The sequence below is a fragment of the Capra hircus genome, chromosome 20 (assembly GCF_001704415.2).
Source record: "Capra hircus breed San Clemente chromosome 20, ASM170441v1, whole genome shotgun sequence".
Classification (NCBI taxonomy): Eukaryota; Metazoa; Chordata; class Mammalia; order Artiodactyla; family Bovidae; genus Capra; species Capra hircus.
The window spans coordinates 40,189,266-40,207,353 of record NC_030827.1 but is presented as its reverse complement, the minus strand read 5'-3'; the positions used below and the strand labels follow the sequence as shown (position 1 = coordinate 40,207,353).

At 42.7% G+C, this 18,088-nt stretch overlaps 1 protein-coding gene across 1 annotated transcript in view; it reads right to left on the bottom strand.

The window, feature by feature from the left end:
• The window catches only part of ADAMTS12 (ADAM metallopeptidase with thrombospondin type 1 motif 12), a 389,258-nt gene that overhangs the window by 15,570 nt on the left and 355,600 nt on the right, over window positions 1-18,088 (bottom strand). The window contains exons 21-23 of the mRNA XM_005694823.3: window positions 12,396-12,572; window positions 6,212-6,352; window positions 141-300 (exon numbers count right to left, since the gene is read on the bottom strand). Coding sequence (XP_005694880.2) covers window positions 141-300; window positions 6,212-6,352; window positions 12,396-12,572 — 478 coding nt within the window. The remainder of the gene's footprint in view (window positions 1-140; window positions 301-6,211; window positions 6,353-12,395; window positions 12,573-18,088) is intronic.

Below are 18,088 nucleotides of genomic sequence, written 5' to 3'. Positions count from 1 at the left end.
ATCAGACAAATGGCTCCCAGGGGAGCCAGCTCCATACAAGGGATTAACATGACCCACAGACCAAGTCATGCAGGACAGTTTACTTATGAAAAGCTCTACGAAAAGCTCTATGCCTGCCCTGAGCAAAGCCATTCACCTACCAGCATTCTTCCGGCAGGCCTGCGGGTTGCACTTCTGGAATTCTGGGGGTCTGGGTTCGTGATCACACAGGCATTGGTCCTGGCCTTCGGTTTTATTGTTCTCTGAGGCCACACAATGGACAGTCCTCTTCTGAAAGCCACCTCCACAGGACACAGTGCACTGGAAGAGAGGGGCACATGGAGAGAGTCAGAATTCTCCCCCAAGATCACTGGGGGAACTCCAGCAGAGGTACTCTAACTCCACAGTAACCCCAGGTAGGTAAGTGCTAAACATAACCTGACCATTCAGTAAATACTCATTGATTGACAGAAAAAAACTGCTACATGCCAAATTCTGGAAAAATCTCCAGGCCCTAAATATTCCATCTGCAATTTGAATTACTATTGGTCAACAAGACTGTAGTTGTTGTTCAGTTGCTAAGTAATGTCCGACTGTTTGCGACCCCATGGACTGCACCACACCAGGCCTCCCTGTCCCTCACCATCTCCCGAAGTTTGCCCAAGTTTCATGTCCATTGCATTGGTGATGCCATCCAGCCATCTCATCCTCTGATACCCTCTTCTCCTGTCCTCAATCTTTCCCAGCACCAGGGACTTTTGCAATGAGTCAACTGTTTGCATCTGGCTTAGACAGTCAACAAGATTACTAGATTTTAAAATACTACCCACACTGGGGCACCACTGAAACTCAGAATATTGCTACCAAACCCTGTTTCTCACAAAACTCCAAATGGGATAAGAGGAGAAACATCAAATTTTTCTTAACACCCACAGCTTTATTTTAATCTGTTCTTCATAAAGCCTAGAGCAAGGTGATAAGCATGGAACTTCATGTTGTTTTACAAAGTCAGAGATTCCTCTGATTAAACCTAAAGGTGTTTTTATTCAGTGAATAAAATTGATATGAATCAAATTCTCTGTGGGGAAAAAGTTAAGAAAATAACTATGTAACTGATCCTGAGTAGACAAAGTGTGCAACACAGGACAGAGGGAAGAACAAGGGAAATTAATACGGGGTGTTGGATGTCCTGGACCAGAATTCAGGGAACTTGGGTTTTCTCCCTCTTACACATCATGAAACTTGGGCTTTTTCACTCTTACACATTGTCCTGGATCTCACTCAACTGCTCTCTTTCTTCCACTGTAAAATAAGATCGTTAGATAAAGAACATGTGACTTCCTCTACTGCTTTCTACTTCTAAGGATCTGATGGAACTAGGCTGGGCTGGTGGTCCTGGGTGCTGAAGTCACATAGGCCCCCTGGGCAGGACAAATGTCGATCACTGAAATACAACAGAAAGCCCAGAAATAAACCCATGTACCTATGGTCAATTAATCTTCGACAAAGGAGGCAATAATATACAATGGAGAAAAGACAGTCTCTCCAATAACTGGTGCTGGGAAAATTGGACAATTTAGCAGTTTTCCAATGTAAAAGAATGAAATTAGAATATTCTCTAATACCATATATAAAAAATAAACTCAAAATAGATTACAGACCTCAGTGTAAGACTGGATACTATCAAACTCTTAGAGGGAAACAGAGGCAGAACACTCTTTGACACAAATCACAGCAATATCTTTTTTGATCTACCTCCTAATGAAAATTAAAACAAAAGTAAATATAACCTAATTAAATTTAAAAACTTTTGCAGAGCAAAGGAAACTGTAAACAAGATGAAAAGACAACCTACAGAATTGTAGGAGAAAGTATCTGCAAATGAAAGGGCTGATGAGGGATTAATATTCAAAATCTACAAACAGTTCAGGCAGCTCAATATTAAAAAAAAAAAAAGACCACAATCCAATCAAAAAAATGGGCGGAATAGCTAAGTAGACATTTCTCTAAAGAAGACATACAGGTAATCAAAAAGCACATGAAAAGATAGTCAACACTGAGACTTCCTTGGTGGCCCAATCCTTAAGACTCCAGGCTTTCAATGTAAGGGGACACATGTTCAACCCCTATTTATGGAACTAAGACCTCACATGCCACACAGACAAAAAAAAAAAAGGTACTCAACATTGCTAATTATCATTGTTTTAATGGCTAAGTTGTGTCCGACTCTTTTGCAACCCCATGGACTATAGCCCATCAGACTCCTCTGTCCATGGGATTTCTCAGGTAAGAATACTGGAGTGGCTTGCCATTTCCTTCACCAGGGGATCTTCTTGATACAGGGATTGAACCTGCGTCTCCTGTATTGACAGGCAGATTCTTTACCACTGAGCCACCAGGGAAGCCCTCACTAATTATTAGAGAAACGCAAATCCAAACTACAATAAGGTATCACCTCACATTGGTCAGAATGACCATAATAAAAAATTCTACAAAAAATAAATGCTGGAGAGGGTGTGGGTAAAAGGGAACCTTCCTATACTATTGGTGGGAATGTAAATTGGTACAACCACTATGGTGAACAGTATGCTGCTGCTGCTGCTGCTGCTGCTGCTGCTAAGTCACTTCAGTCATGTCTGACTCTGTGCAACCCCAAAGATGACAGCCCACCAGGCTCCACTGTCCCTGGGATTCTCCAGGCAACAACATTGGAGTGGGTTGCCATTTCCTTCTCCAATGCATGAAAGCGAAAGTGAAAAGTGAACGTGAAGTCTCTCAGTCGTTTCTGACTCTTCGCGACCCCATGGACTGCAGCCTACCGGGCTTCTCTGCCTGTGGTGAACAGTATAGAGGCTCCTTAAAAACTAAAGTTGCCATATGATCCAACAATACCACTCATGAGTATGTGTCTGGAGTAAAGAATAATTAAAAAAGACACATGCACCCCAATGTTCACTGCAGTAGTCGTTACAACAGCCAAGACATTGAAGCAACCTAAATGTCCATCAACAGATAAAAGGATGAAGACGGTGTGGTACATATTCAGGAACATTGCATGCATGCTCAGCCGCTCAGTTGTGTCTGACTCTTTGTGACCCAAGGGACTCTAGCCTGCCAGGCTCCTCTGTCCATGGGATTTCCCAGGCAAGAATACTGGAGTGGGTACCATTTCTTTTTCCAGGGGATCTTCCTGACCCAGGGACCAAACTTTGGTCTCCTTCACTGGCAAGTAGATTCTTTACCACTGGGCCACCTGGGAAGCCCCCAGTGGAATATGACTCAGCCATAAAAACGCTTATTGGTAATTTTTAATCTATGGGATTTTATGCCCCTGAATGGGCCCAAATTTATAGAATTTTTATGACATGTAAATTATGTCAAATTTTCTTTCCTGATAGTCACATTTGATTTGATTAGTGATGCTTATAGTTGTTACACAGGACACCAGGATATTTATGAAGAGCTTAATTCTAAAACACATCTTTATTTGTTGAGTATAATATTTTCAGGTTGTGAAATCAAAGGTGGATGAGGAAAAACTGGTTTTATAAATAAATGAACCTCTAATAAATAGGAAACAAATTTCCAAGGCAGATATTTTAAGATGCCTAAATGTAAATTAAATTTTCTTATTATGAAAAATAATACAAGTGTATGGCATTGTTTTCTGACGTTCACAAGATCAACGGGAAAGAGAAGGTGGGTACTGCCCCTGGCAGAGAGCTTAGTAGCATGCACAACCAGAAGCTTGCCTGGACTCCAGAATCTCCTTTGGCAATTCATCACAACTCAACATTAGATATCAATGAACATAGGGCATTTATAGAAATTACTATGGGTCCTATCTGTCTAAGAGAATGGTTGATGTCACTCTTCATTGTCTACCAGGCATTTTTAAGGCATGAAAATAATAAAATATGTTCTTTTAATTTGTTGTAGGCTAACTGATTAATGTACAATATTCCTTTGGCAGTAATGAGGCATCTTATTATTCCTGGATTGAGTGAAGTGGTATCCAGAGACTGATGCAACCTTAAGTTGGATGCGCCAATAGGAGGTTGTTTTTTTTTAAGAGTACATGCCAGCATTCAAATTGAGCATGATTATGCAGGTATAACTAGACAAGTACAACAATGAAAATTACTAAGAACTTATCAATCTAAGACTATCTGGGGACATGATATTTGGCAAAATATTGCATTAGCCTGTGTTATAATTTTAACCATCAAAAGATACTTACATAAGAATATGTTACTTTAAAAAATATTAATATTTGAAGGGTTAGTGTATCAGATCCTCTGGCTCTCCTTGTCGCCTGCTGTTGGCCTTTGATGGGCCCCAACTGATGAGGCAACCCACTTCATGGAAGCACAACCCTTGGGCTTGTTGTGTGCCTCTTACCCTGACTCTGAATTTTGTTATTGCCAGTGAGATGTGAGACTCAGTGGGACCTGCCCACACCTGAATGACCCAGGACAATGGGAGATGCTATCCATCAAAGGGGAGAATTTTATACAATGCTGGGAGATAGGAGCCAGTAGATAATCTCTCTTCCTGTCTCCAGACAAACTAAGTGACAGCAGTTCAAACAGCTTTATAAAGACCTTCTTTCAAGAGCAAGCCATCAGTTGCTCTTAGACACCAAGCAGTCTAAGTTAGGAAAAAACAATCACCCTGGGAATAGACCACCTTGCACCTGATTCCCCTTCTTCCCTGCCTCCTTCCTCTTTTCTATCATTTCTGCTTCCCTCAGTTCAGTTCAGTTCAGTTGCTCAGTCATGTCCGATTCTTTGAAACCCCATGAACCGCAGCATGCCAGGCCTCCCTGTCCATCACCAACTCCCAGAGTCCACCCAAACCCATGTCCATCGAGTCGGTGATGCCATCCAACTATCTCATCTTCTGTTGTCCCCTTCTCCTCCTGCCCTCAATCTTTCTCAACATCAGGGTCTTTTTACTTTGTAAGAATTGTAAAACTTGCCTCCATTTACAATTTAACAATTTTATTTTTCTATCCATCAGATATGCTGGCCTTTCGGCAAACTGATAATCTGTGGGTTGACAAGTGACCAGAAATTCACTAAATCATGATAAGCCTCAAGCTTCAGGGCACATGCAACTCCTATATGCTCTAGAAAAAGTCAGAGGATCCAAGATGGTTAGGACCCCAAATCACTTTTCCTTAGTCTCTGTTCCTCTGAGCCAGTTTTTAGTGTTTTATCTTTTCTCTTTTAAAAGTATTTGATCTTGTTCTCTTCTGAACTCAAGATAGTTAACATCGAGCACCATGTCAGTCATAGGTCAACTTTCCGCATTGTTCTTGTTCTGTTGCTCAGTAGTGTCCGACTCTTTGTGATCCCATGGACTACAGCATGCCAGGCTTCCCTGTCCTTCACTATCTCCCAGAGTTTGCTCAAACTTATGTCCACTGAATCAATGATGCCATCTAACCATCTCATCTTCTGTTGCCACCTTCTCCTCCTGCCCTTAATCTTTCCAAGCATCAGGGTCTTTTCCAGTGAGTCAGCCCTTTTAGCATACTTAGACATATTAGAAAGCAGAAGGGTAAAATACAGAACTGAAAGAAGTTTTGGTATATATACAAATGGAATATTACTTAGCCATGAAAAAGTAATGCATTTGAGTCAGTTCTAACGAGGTGGATGAACCTAGAACCTATTACACAGAGTGAAATGAGTCAGAAAGAGAAAGATAAATACCATATGCTAACACATATATATGGAATCTAGAAAAATGGTATTGAAGAATTTATTTACAGGGCAGCAATGGAGAATTAGACATAGAGAATAGACTTATGGACATGGGGAGAGGGGAAGAGAGGGTGAGATGTATGGGAAGAGCAGCATGGAAACTTACATTACCATATATAAAATAGATAGCCAACGGGAATTTGCTGTATGGCTCAGGAAACTCAAACAGGGGCTCTGTATCAACCTAGAGGGGTGGGATGGGGAGGGAGATGGGAGGGAGTTTCAAAAGGTGGGTGACATATGTATACGTATGGCTGATTTATACTGAGGTTTGACAGAAAACAGCAAAATTCTGTAAAGCAATTATCCTTCAATAAAAAATAAATACATAAAACATGTTAAATCAATGGACACATTAGACATTTACTAGGAATAATATATGACTTTTAACATCAAAAGAAAACAAATGCTATTTTTTAAAAAGACTAAAACAAATGAAAGAGATTATAACTGATTCTTACCGGGTCCCAGTTTCCAGCGGCCCAGTGACAGCAAGGCTGCCCGCTGCAGGGTGCAGTGGCCGTGGGCCTTTTAGTCCAGTCACAGAGGCCTGGACAGGTTACTCCTCTCTTCTGAACTCCGCCTCCACAGGAGCTGGAACACTGGTCCACAAGAGGGACAAGGTCAGGGAAAAATCACAAGGTATCATTTTCAGAGATAAAGGGTAGGGATGTGGCCTTTCCCACTGTGTCTGCAGTACGTGACACTGCACCTGGAAGATGTGAATACTCAGGAGAGGCTGAGTAAATATTTATTTTAAAGATACTCGACAGTTCATCTCTAGTTCCATACTCTGTATTTCAACCCATTCTCCCACCCCAATAATTTAGTAAGAGGGTTTTTTTTTTTTCCTTTTCAGTTCAGAAATAATAAAAAAAAGAATGTATCAAATAAGTCTGCAACTTTTTTTTGCTATAATATATTGTTAAGTTATAAAGATACATAAAGTTATAAAGATACAGATGTATATCATATAAAACATAACATCTTTAGAGCAGAAATTCCCATGATTGCCAAATTAATTATTTCAAGTGGGGATAAAAAATCAGTTTGGTGAGCACTGGTTCAGTGTTAAATGAGATGAGGCCTAGCCTATCACAGTACCTCACAAAGTTGATAACAACAAATAGGCCCAGCTGTGCTGTGCTGATCCAAGTCCCTCAGTTGTGTCCGACTCTTAGTGACCCCATGTACTGAGGCCCTCCAGGCTCCTTTGTCCATGGGGATTCTCCAGGCAAGAATACTGGAGTGGATTGCCATGCCCTCCTCCAGGGAAACTTCCCGACCCTGGCCCAGCTGTATTAAGTCCAAATCTCAGTGGTTTTACCTGCTCACTGTAGCATGTTCTTAGTGTCTTCACAATCATGTGTATTTGGATGCTTTTCGCCAAAGTATGTAAAAATAAATTACAGACTGCCAAAAGAGCTATTATTCACTTTTTTTTTTTTTTTTTTTTTAGAGTCTATAGTTTATTTTTAGTTCATGCTGGACACTGATGAGTACAACAGATTATTATTTTGGTCTAAATAAAGAACCCAAGACAGAGAAAGTCAATAGAATTATATTTTCTTTAAAATTTACTATTAATTTGTTATGCATGCTGTTATTAAGAATATTAGTATCTCTACTGGAAGCTGGAACATCTGCATCAAGTTCCTCACAATGGCCACTCAGTCAATTCAAAGACAGCGGTGAAACAAGCCCTAAGATCCAGCCCTCCCACCAGCAGGTGAGCCCCAGGCCCGACCCTGCCAGGGACCACAGCCAGCTGCACCGGAACCTGGCCCTGCCCACCAGTGGGCCAGCAACAGCTCCAAGATCTCCAGGCCATGCCACTAGCCACCATGGGAGGCACAGCCAGGAATTAACCAGATCAAGAAGAGCCCCACCTACCAGAGCTCCCACAGTAGTCATGGACCACAATAGAAGGGTCCATGCGGCGCACATTGTGGGGGGGGGGGTACCCTTAGAGTATACACCTCTAGTGACCAAAGGGGAGTGTGCTGCTACCCCATTGGACATCTCCTACACAAGGCCACTTCTGCAAGACTGGGAAATGTGACCAACCTACCCAATAGGAATAAACAACACAGAGAATTAGGCAAAATTAGAAGCCAGAGGAATATGTTCCAAATGAAGGAACAAGACAAAAATCTGAGAAAAAGAACAAAACAAAGTGGAGGTAAACCATCTGCTTGATTAAGGAGGAGTAGTTACAGTGTTAGTCGCTTAGTTGTGTCCATCTCTTTCCGACCCCACAGACTATAGCCTACCAGGCTCCTCTGTTCATGGAGTTCTCCAAGCAAGAATACTGGAGTGGGGTGCCATTCCCTTTAGAGGATCTTCCCAGCCCAGGGATCAAACCCAGGTCTCATGCACTGCAGGCAGATTCTTTACCATCTAAGCTATAGGGAAGGTAAAGATCATAAAAATGCTTAACAAATTCAGGAGAAGAATAAATGAATAATGTGTGAATTTCAATAAAGAATTAGAAAATATAAAGAAAGACCAGCCAGAGGTGAAAAATACAATAACTGAAATAAAAAGTACATTAGAAAGAATCAGTAGTAGATTAGATATTACAGAAGAACATATCAATGAGTTAGAACAGTGGTGGAAATCACTCAAGCTGAATAGAAAAACAGAAAGAATTTTTTAGAGGCCTCGGAAGAAACCAATTCTGCCAACACCTTGATCTCAGACGTCCAGCTTCTATAACTCTGAGAAAAAATATTTTTGTTGTTTAGGCCAAAAAGCAATAACAGAAACAAAAACAGTAGTGAAGTAAGACTTAAAGAAAGGAGACTGATAAAGAAAATTCTGGGGTACATGCGAGACAGCAAAAGAGACACAGATGTATAGAACAGTCTTTTGGACTCTGTGGGAGAGGGAGAAGGTGGGATGATTTGGGAGAATGGCATTGAAACATGTATAATATCATATAAGAAATGAATCGCCAGTCTAGCTTTGATGCAGGATACAGGATGCTTGGGGCTGGTGCACTAGGATGACCCAGAGAGATGGTATGGGGAGGGAGCAGGGAGGGGGGTTCAGGATTGGGAACACGTGTACACCCGTGGTGGATTCATGTTGATGTATGGCAAAACCAATACAGTATTGTAAAGTAAAATAAAGTAAAGTTAAAATAAATAAAAAATAAAAAGAAAATTATGGGGATAAGAAGAGGGGGAAAAATCAGAAGATGCTGAATAGTTCAATATGTCAAATGGAAAGAATTCTGGTCAAGAAACCAAAATATAAAATGTAGGTGTTTTTATTCTGATTAGCTCTGACAGTCCTAATGGAGAGCACGCTTCTGCACTAGAATTTTGTTCATCTATTAAAATGGGACTCAGCCTTCCTTCCTCACTACATTAAATTTTAGAATTAAATTTATCCATATTTGAAATGGTGATGTTAATAGGTTTTCTAAGGGTCTGGGGCACTGGCTTCAATGCTCACAAAATAAATTTGAGGTGACAAGTTTGATCCCTGAAAGAATATAATTCTAAAATGTGAGGTTTTTGCTCACTAGAATAATTTTCTAAGCTATATCATTAAATTTTCCTGAGGTTTCTAGAAGGAAATTAAGATAATTCACCAAAAAATCTTTGAAAAATACTTTTGAGTACTTTGAAAAATCTTGGTGTTTTGAAAAATCTTAATGATGGCATGGTAACAATAACAAAGCAGTCATGATTGCCAACATCATGCCTATCACATCAGGCACTGTGCAATGATACACAGGGAAATGGTACACAATTAACCTTTCTGTTCAATAAAAGAACTAATCTATTGCTTTCCCAGCATTCCAACTTTGAGAGTTAACACGGCTCTTTTCCCACTTACTCACTGCTTTTAACCCTATATGAGGGGGGAAGGAGACGAACCCCACATTTGGGATCCTGTTGTATACCTGTACGCGTGCATACAGACACAGGGCTACCTGGCCGAGTAATCTCCAGGAAGGGGCAAGTGGTCCTCCAAGTGTGGTCCCCAGAGCAACAACTTCAGTATCATCTGGGTACTTCTTAGAAATGCAAAACTTCAGGCCCTACACCAGACTGCTGAATTGGACACCATGGGGATGGGGTTCAGACATCTATCTGTGTGCTGATGAACCCTCCAAGTGATCCTGCAGCACGCTAAAGGTTGCAAACCGGTGAGGGACATTCTCACGGTAGAAAGGCATTTTCCACGGCAAGCAGTTTAGGCGGGGTGGCACTCGCTGGAGGGCCCCAGAACATTCCAATGAAGGCATCCATTAGATACTGTGCATGTACAGAGCAGCATCACGAGGGCTCAGGAAAAGCGCCTAAAGGTGCCCAGTCCCTAAACAGTCCCCCAACATTTCCGGGGCCATGTTCAACCAACTTCAGTATTTTCTATCCTTACTGTTCCCTCTGAGGAAAGTCTTCCGGCTGTGTGGTTTGCTCAGAACACAGCCATTTATAAAGAAGGGCGTTGGGAGGTCTTCAGGAAACAGGCTCATGATTGATGCTCCTTGGAAGAGGAAGTATACAGAACACATATTTTTCACAACCAGAGAGCAGTTACAATTGGTCATCTTGGATAACTCGCAATTGCAATTTCTCTGACAAGGCTATCTAAGCTCCTCTACAAATTCCAGGATCCTGGAAGCTGTCACCAGGAAAACCCAATGGACAGAGGAGCCTGGTGGGCCACAGTCCAAAGGGTCACAAAGAGTTGGCCACAACTGAGCCACTAAGCACGTCACCAGGCTCAGCAAACATGGAAAACTGAGAGGTGTAACTCCAGAGCCTGGGAGTGGTAGGCACTTTATGTCCCAGAGAGAGACAGGGAAGGAGGTGAAAGAGAAAGCGGTGGTGGTTGTTGCTCCCAGGAAACACCAGGGTCCTCAGGAACCAGCATGGCTGCTTGACCCAATGGACAGTAAGAAGCTAGAGGGGGTTCAGTCTTCCAGGGTTGGACACTAACTCTGTGTCCCACACTGTGGTTTTCTGTCTTACCTTTTCTAGCATGCAAAGTTATTGACTTACTCTCCTTAGTTCTCTCTTTGCTCCATGTCTATTCAGCTAAATTCTACAGTAAAAAGAGTATAGGAATCAGAATCAAACTGAAGCTTGAATTAATACTCCACCATTTATTTTCTAGTTGTGTAAGCTTTTTAACCTCTGAGTCTCAATTAAATTCTTTCTTTATCTATAAAATGGAATCAGTAAGGCCTATCATCCAGGTTGTTACAAGAATTAAAACAAGTACTGTAGGTAAAATGCCCAGTGCATGGACACACTCAAAACACGCTGGTTTCTTTATTTCCCTCTTATTTCTACCATAGTATAGTTGGGAGTATTTTCTTTTTTATTGAAGCCAATAGGGAAATGAAATCATTATATTTCACCAAAGAACAGTAACTTGGTTTCACATACTGAAGTAGGACAAAGATGAAGCAGAGTCCCAGCCCTTGCAACACAGGATGGAGACACACACACACACACACACGCACGCACACACACACATCCCTCTTTTTATTTGTGTAAACAAGGATCTGGGCATTTGAGAGGTAGGACTCTGAAATCATACTGTGTAGAAAGATCTGACCATTATCCCCAGCTTAAGAGGGACATATGATGCTCTGTCCCAAATGCTGCTCATCAAGGTGGTTCATGTACGACTCCCCAGAGGGACCCCAATTCCCCAGTATATCCACTGAGACTAGGTCATAATAAAACATTGAACAGTCACAGTTTAAGCCACACAACACAGCCTTCAAATTGTTGGGCCTGTCCAGCCTCCCCACCTGTAACTGAGTAGGACCCTAAGGGGCCTTCCCAGCACAGCCTCACCCCCACCTCCACCTCCCACACCATGTCTTCCACCCACCTCTTATCTATAGAAAAACTTTAGCCTCCTTGGCCTTCCCCAATTTCCAAAGTGTAAATTTAACCATGAAGTGAGAAAATGCAGAAAGGAAAACAAGCAAGACCATAATAATAATAATAATAATAATAATAATAATAATAATAATAATATTGGGCTGGCCATTAAACAAAGTCAAAGACATTTAGTTCCTTCTCAAGGGCTATAGATAATAATCTGAGCCATGTCCTTTGAGCTGTTTTATAGATATTGAAACCCCTATCAGGTGGAAGAAGCTAACTATATGCTACCCACAAGTATGTAGACCCAAGACAGGTTGGACCCAGAAGGCTGATGATGTTGCCTCCTGATTACCTCACTATTAACCAATCCAAAGAATGCCACAAGCTGATCACATCCCCTACCACCATCCCCTCCACCCCATTCTGATTTTAAAAACCTTATCCCGGAAGCCTTCGAGCAGTTCAAGCCTTTTAAACACTGACTACCTGGACTCCTTGCTTGGTACACTGGCTACAATAAATGCTACACTTTCCTTCACCACCACCTGGTGTCAATAGATTGGCTTTACTGTGCATGGGCAAGTGACCCACCTGTGGATGAGTAACACACCCAGTGTAAGGTGTGAATGGAAGGAGGCCAGCCACTGGCTTGATGAGGCCAGCCACTGGCTGAAAAAGGCCAGCCACTGGTCTGAGGTACGTGTGGGCTTCCCTGGACTCACCAGGTAACACAGAAATTCATATTTTCCCAGCTGCGTAGATGGTGCCCTAGGCGCAGTACCTGGCTCCAGGGCTCCACCTGCCACTCCTCGCAGGGCTCCAGGTTACAGCTTGTGGTCAGTGGAGGAGGAAGGCCAGCCAGGAAGCGGCAGTGAAATGGCCTCAGGCTCCGGTGGTCCCGGCTGTCCACACACTGAATCTCCCGGATCTGGAAGCCCCCGCTGCAGTTTCTGGAGCACTGTATGGAGAGTGAGAGAAAAGAGGACACCTGAGTCCTTGGCATCAGGCTGTCCATGCCCAGATATCCAGGGGTTTCACAAAGGATCACAAAGTTCCCAGCTTCTAGTTCCCAGCTTCTGGAGAGGTTGGTGGCCTGTCTTTCCTTGCACACCGTGGAGAGAAGAGTCACTCTAGCAGCTCCCCAAGATGGGGCTCCCCGCGTTAGAAATGCAGGTGCGGAAGTGTGAGCACCAGGCGGCAAATCCAGCTGTCACAGACTCACTGTGAGCCCTCGGATGAGCTGCAGAAACGCTCTGAGCCTCAGCTGTCGTGTCTGTAAACCAGGGCAACAGCTGTTCTACGGGGCTGTCCCGAAGATTACACGGGGGTGGGCTTGGGTGACTCCAGCGCAGCTGTTCCTTAGGATGTCTGTGTTCATTGGAGGTAAATGCAACCACCCACAAGGGGAGCTCTCTGCCAAGATACACCCAATTACCCCTCAGAATCCTACTAAAAACCTGCTTCCTCCCTGACTCTGGACACAGGATTGGTTACGCCTTTTTAAGGAAAGCAAAGTGAATAACTGCTCAGTGGTTTCATCCAGGGAGTGGGCGAACCCTGTCCTTGGCCCCACTGCCAGGCTTCCCTGCACATCACCATCGCCCATCATCTTTCCTCCTAAGGCCATCATCGCATGCCTCCATCACCGAGGGTGTTCTCAATGCATGCCCAGTGCAAGCCCTTAAGAGGTCCTCCCCCCTCCCCTGCCCATGCCCACACCTTGTGCAGCAGCCCCTGCACTCTGATGCCAGTAAAGGACACTGTTCACCAGCAGGCTGCTGATTTCCTGAAGCTCCCAACAAACACGGCTGTCCCCAAGTCACCTATGTTTGTGTGGCATATTAGGGACGACTTCTTTGGTTTACTTTTTGACCTCTTGGACTTTGGAAGCTCCTCCATCCTTCATCTAGGTAGATCTTTTTCAATCGTAACTCGAGCTTCCAAGACTTGATCTTCAGTCTATATAGAATGCTATCATTATCAGTTTCCCTTCAGCTCATCTTGAACGTGCACCTTAGTCTCTCAAGGCCAGTCCTGGCTTGTCTTATCACTGCCCACTTCCAGGTAGGAACCCAAGGTAGGCAGCATGGAGGCTGAGCCCTGAGCTCCTCAGCCCCTCTCCCCTGGATTCTCTGTGGATTAATAATATGTCCTGTGGTCCTTATGTCCTTAATCTTCCTTCCTCCATCCTTTGCTTTACTCACTACTGCTCTTCCTTTAGACTTGGCTTAAATGTCACCTCCCCTGTGAAGTCATCCTTGAACACCTTCTCCAAAGGATATCTATTTCTTTTATTATTCATCTCAAATCCTTTTCTATTTCCATTGCAAGAACTTGAAATGTGAAACAACTTCTATTCATTCTGTTCATCTTTTCTGTTAAACTGTTTCACTGTCCTGAAGCTGGAAACCCATCCGTCTTGGTTACCACTGTGTCTTGAGCATGCAGCATGCGGCCAGGCACGGCACAGATGCTCCTCACAGCTTGTGCAATGACTATATGAATTCTGAGAAAAGGGAAACTGGGGATTCCCAGTGGGCCAAAGAGCTCTGTGGTTACCATGGGGATAAAGAACATCGTTCTTCACCCTCTCAATCTTTCCATCAAAGATCTCATTACATCTTGGCTGAGAAAATACACCACCACCAAAGCCCACTGCTGTAAGGTATGTTTTCATCTGGCCCCTTCTCTACTTGGTAAAATACCATGTTCCCTTTCTGGCTACGGTGGAATAGTCATAATTGTAGTATTGTGGATGGCAAAAGAAAATTTCTCAGAACCTTTCATTAGAGGTACCTCCCAAAATACTGATCCCCCTTTCTTTGCCATTTGGCAGATAGTGCAAGTCACCTAAATACAAAACTTGTGTTGTAGCATAGCAGATGTGGGCCCATGTGACAAGGGGGCAGATGGATGCTCTAATGCCTCCGTAAATCAAGTGTATTTAGCTTCTCAGAAATAAGCAACACTTGCCAGACAGCCCCCCAAAAGCAAATTCAAAACCTCATTTGCCTGCCATGCTGTAAGCACACAGAGAACGAAATAACAGCCAGTTTAAAATCAGCCACAGAACAAACATGCAGAAAACTTTACACAAAGCAGCCCTTTGTTTGACAGATTTCCAGGAAATAACCCATGGTTAAGACAAGAGGGCTCTTTATTAGGGATAGGAATTTTACAAGACATAGCGTACAATGAGGGTTTATTTTCTTATTTCTCATTTGTTGCTACAATCTGTTATTCCTAGAGTTTTCAAATTAGCATTACCCTTTTGTCAAAGAGTGCATTCACATTCAGTGGGAAATGAAGTTGATTAATACATTGAAGTAAATATTGAGGGAAGGCACTCATTAAATCTGTGACTTTTCTATTTCATTTTCAGAAGGGCCTCTGATTCAGTTAGCAGGAGGGAAGTGGCAGGGCATTAAATCACTCCACTTTGAAAACTGCTCCGCCTTGGTGTGTCGAATGCCAATTACTATATTCATTTTCTTATTGCCCTAAAGGAAGGCTATTTATATTCCTGTTTTCCTAACCTGGAGCCTGTGGACCAGACTGAGGACAGGAGCCAGGCTAAGGAGAACAGAAGGACTGGCTAATGCCTACGTGCGACCAAACAGGTCTAACCATTTTCTGGTTCCCACGCCAGTCTGTTTAACTGATGTGATCGGCAAACCAGACTGAGTTAGAATGAAGAATCCTCTTAGCTTACAGGAGCCACTGGCAGAGAGGAAAATGACACGCTCAAAACCAGTTCTTCCTTGTGTCGTTTCTGATCTATGGAGCCATCCTGATACATTTTCCATGTTGGACTCCTACCTAGTGTTCAAATGAGTATAGTGAAATTAACCAACCTGGAATTGGGAGTCAGAGACTGCATTCAAGTAGCACCCTGACACCAAGTGGCTTTGTGACTGTACCTCTACAAGCCTCCGTTTTCTCCATCAGCATTAAAAAGAAGATAAATTGGATGATTAAACTCTTCCATATTCTAGAGTGATATAAGTGTCTGGGATCATTGGACTTGTATTATGCTTTGGTTTCAGAATATTTTCTTGCTCTCCAGAAGTACTAAGCAAGGACATGGAATCTTTTCTGCTCCTTTCCTAAAACTAAACAGATTCATAAGACTCTTAAGATCATTCAAAAATAATTCATTCCCAAAATTCTATTTTGAACAGCACCAAAAGTCATTCATCTGTCTACTCCCCTGCCCCATCCCCACGTCACTTCCTCTCTGCTATTAGGAACTTATGTATGTGCCAGCTTCTGTATGCCAATCTAGCAGAAGGAAAAAGTCATGCAATGAACGGAAGTCATAAGGATGATATGTCATACGTTGTTCATGATCCAGTGAAGGAAAAAGGAGGAGGTGGTTGATTTGGCTTGAAGAAGGAAAGGCTCGAAAAGAGGAGCCAAACCTTGAACTGTATCATGTAACATGTGTAACGCTCACTCGGCTGGCAAACAGTCTGGGGGACATTCAAGGTGGAAAGAATGTCATACACAAGTGGAGTGGAGCATAAGGCTTGTTCGGGAACATGTCCATCAGAATGCTGGAGTGGAGGGTATGGATGGAGAAAGAGATGGGAAGGGGCCAGGATAAAGGATCTCATGGTTTGAACATCACTCCTCAGCTGAAGTGGAATTGGGTTCATGCTTTCTCTGAGTCTAAAGGCTTTCTTTAATTGTTGTTCTTTTCTCACTTAGAGATTCCCTTAATCTAAAACACCTGGGGCTTCCAAGAGCAGGTAATAGGTTAGACATACAGTAAATAATACCAAAAGAAAATAAATGCAGTGATTTTTAGTGTATTATTTTCCTTCTAGCTGGTCAATTTTTGCTTTCTCGGCACAGAAGCTCCCCTATAACATGCAATTCTCTGTTAATGAAATTTTACACACTGGGCTTCAATATGTTTCTGGGAATATGTTATATATGAAAGTCTGTACTTAGCAAGACAGGAGCTCTTTTCCTATATGATTCATTTGTAAAAGTTCAGAACCCCCCCAAAAAAATGTAGCACTGAATGTTATGAAACTCAAGGTCATAAGAAAAGGCTGCCACTTTTATTTTCCAAATAACATGACAGATAGTAAAGTCAGCTACTGTTAAAATAAAACTGCAACACTGCCTAGGTGGGGAGGCAGATCACTCCAAGAAAATGTAAAAATCTTTGATTCACGTCAGAAATATCAAAATCTGTTAGACTGAACTATGAAAAGTTATTATCATTCTGAGAGAGACAATAAAGAGGTTGTTAAATCACCAGTTTACAAAACTGCCGGAGGTACAGTCAAAATGTTCAGTCAGGAAGTGTGTGATGAGGGTGTCAACTTTGGTGTCAAACCCAACGGAAGGTTTCTTAAGTTTATCTTTGTCACTTATTGCATTTCTTTCAGCACAAGAATCAAAGAATCAGTTCTTTTTCCTTAGACAAATTTTAAAGTTCTGAAATTGGCATGCATCTTAAACTGACATGCATATTTATTATGCAGTGTTTCCTTTCTTTCTGAAAAGCTGTCATTACACTGATGAGTTCCCCCAGTTGATGGCTTTTCAGAATTGAGAGTATCAGTACCAACGGATCATGTGCTAGTGATTAAACCCTCTAAGCCTTCACTTCCTCAGTGAGAATTATAAAGAAGGTCCTTTATTGGATGAAAATAAAATTGTTCATCTAAAATTCTTGTGCAGTGTCAGGCATGCAGTGGTATTTGGTGAGTGCCAGGACACCAGGGAGGTCAAGTCTGCCAGAGTTCATGGAGGACCCTGACTGCTTAGTACTGGGGAGAGGAGACTTGATGGATTGACAGGACTAACTCCACTGCCCCCTGTCCACAGTCCCCTGCCCCAAGTCCAGGAAGCCAGAAGTTAGTAAACACCTGAGAACTACTCCTAGCCTTTACCCAGAGCTCAAAATTCACCCAAGGCTTTATCTGAACAGTGTTTTACCATTTACAAAGTGTTTTCATGAACATTCTTTGACTTGTACAACTTTATGAAGCTGGTAGAGGCCATATGATGTACTTCATTTCCCAGAGGTGAGAAAACTAAAGTTCCTAAGAGGCTGGGAGAAAGGATTAGCACCCTATGCTGGTGACAGTGTGTGTGCTAGTGCGCTAAGTCACTCCAGTCGTGTCTGACTCTTCGTGACCCTATGAACTGTAGCCTGCTCGGCTCCTCCATCCATGAGATTCTCCAGGCAAGAATACTGGAGTGGGTTGCCATGCCCTCCTCCAGGGGAATCTTTCCAACCAAGGGATTGAACCCAGGTCTCCTGCATTGCAGGCAGATTCTTTACCATCTGAGCTGCCAGGGAAGCCCTTGGTGACAGAGTGGGGCTGCCAACCCAGACATGTCTGATCCCAGGCCCAGGGCTGCTTCTAGGATTCAATTCTGTAGAACTCTGCTTTCTCCAGTGTGCCTCTGGGACAAACCTAAAGACCTTAACTTTGTTTCCGATAGATCAAT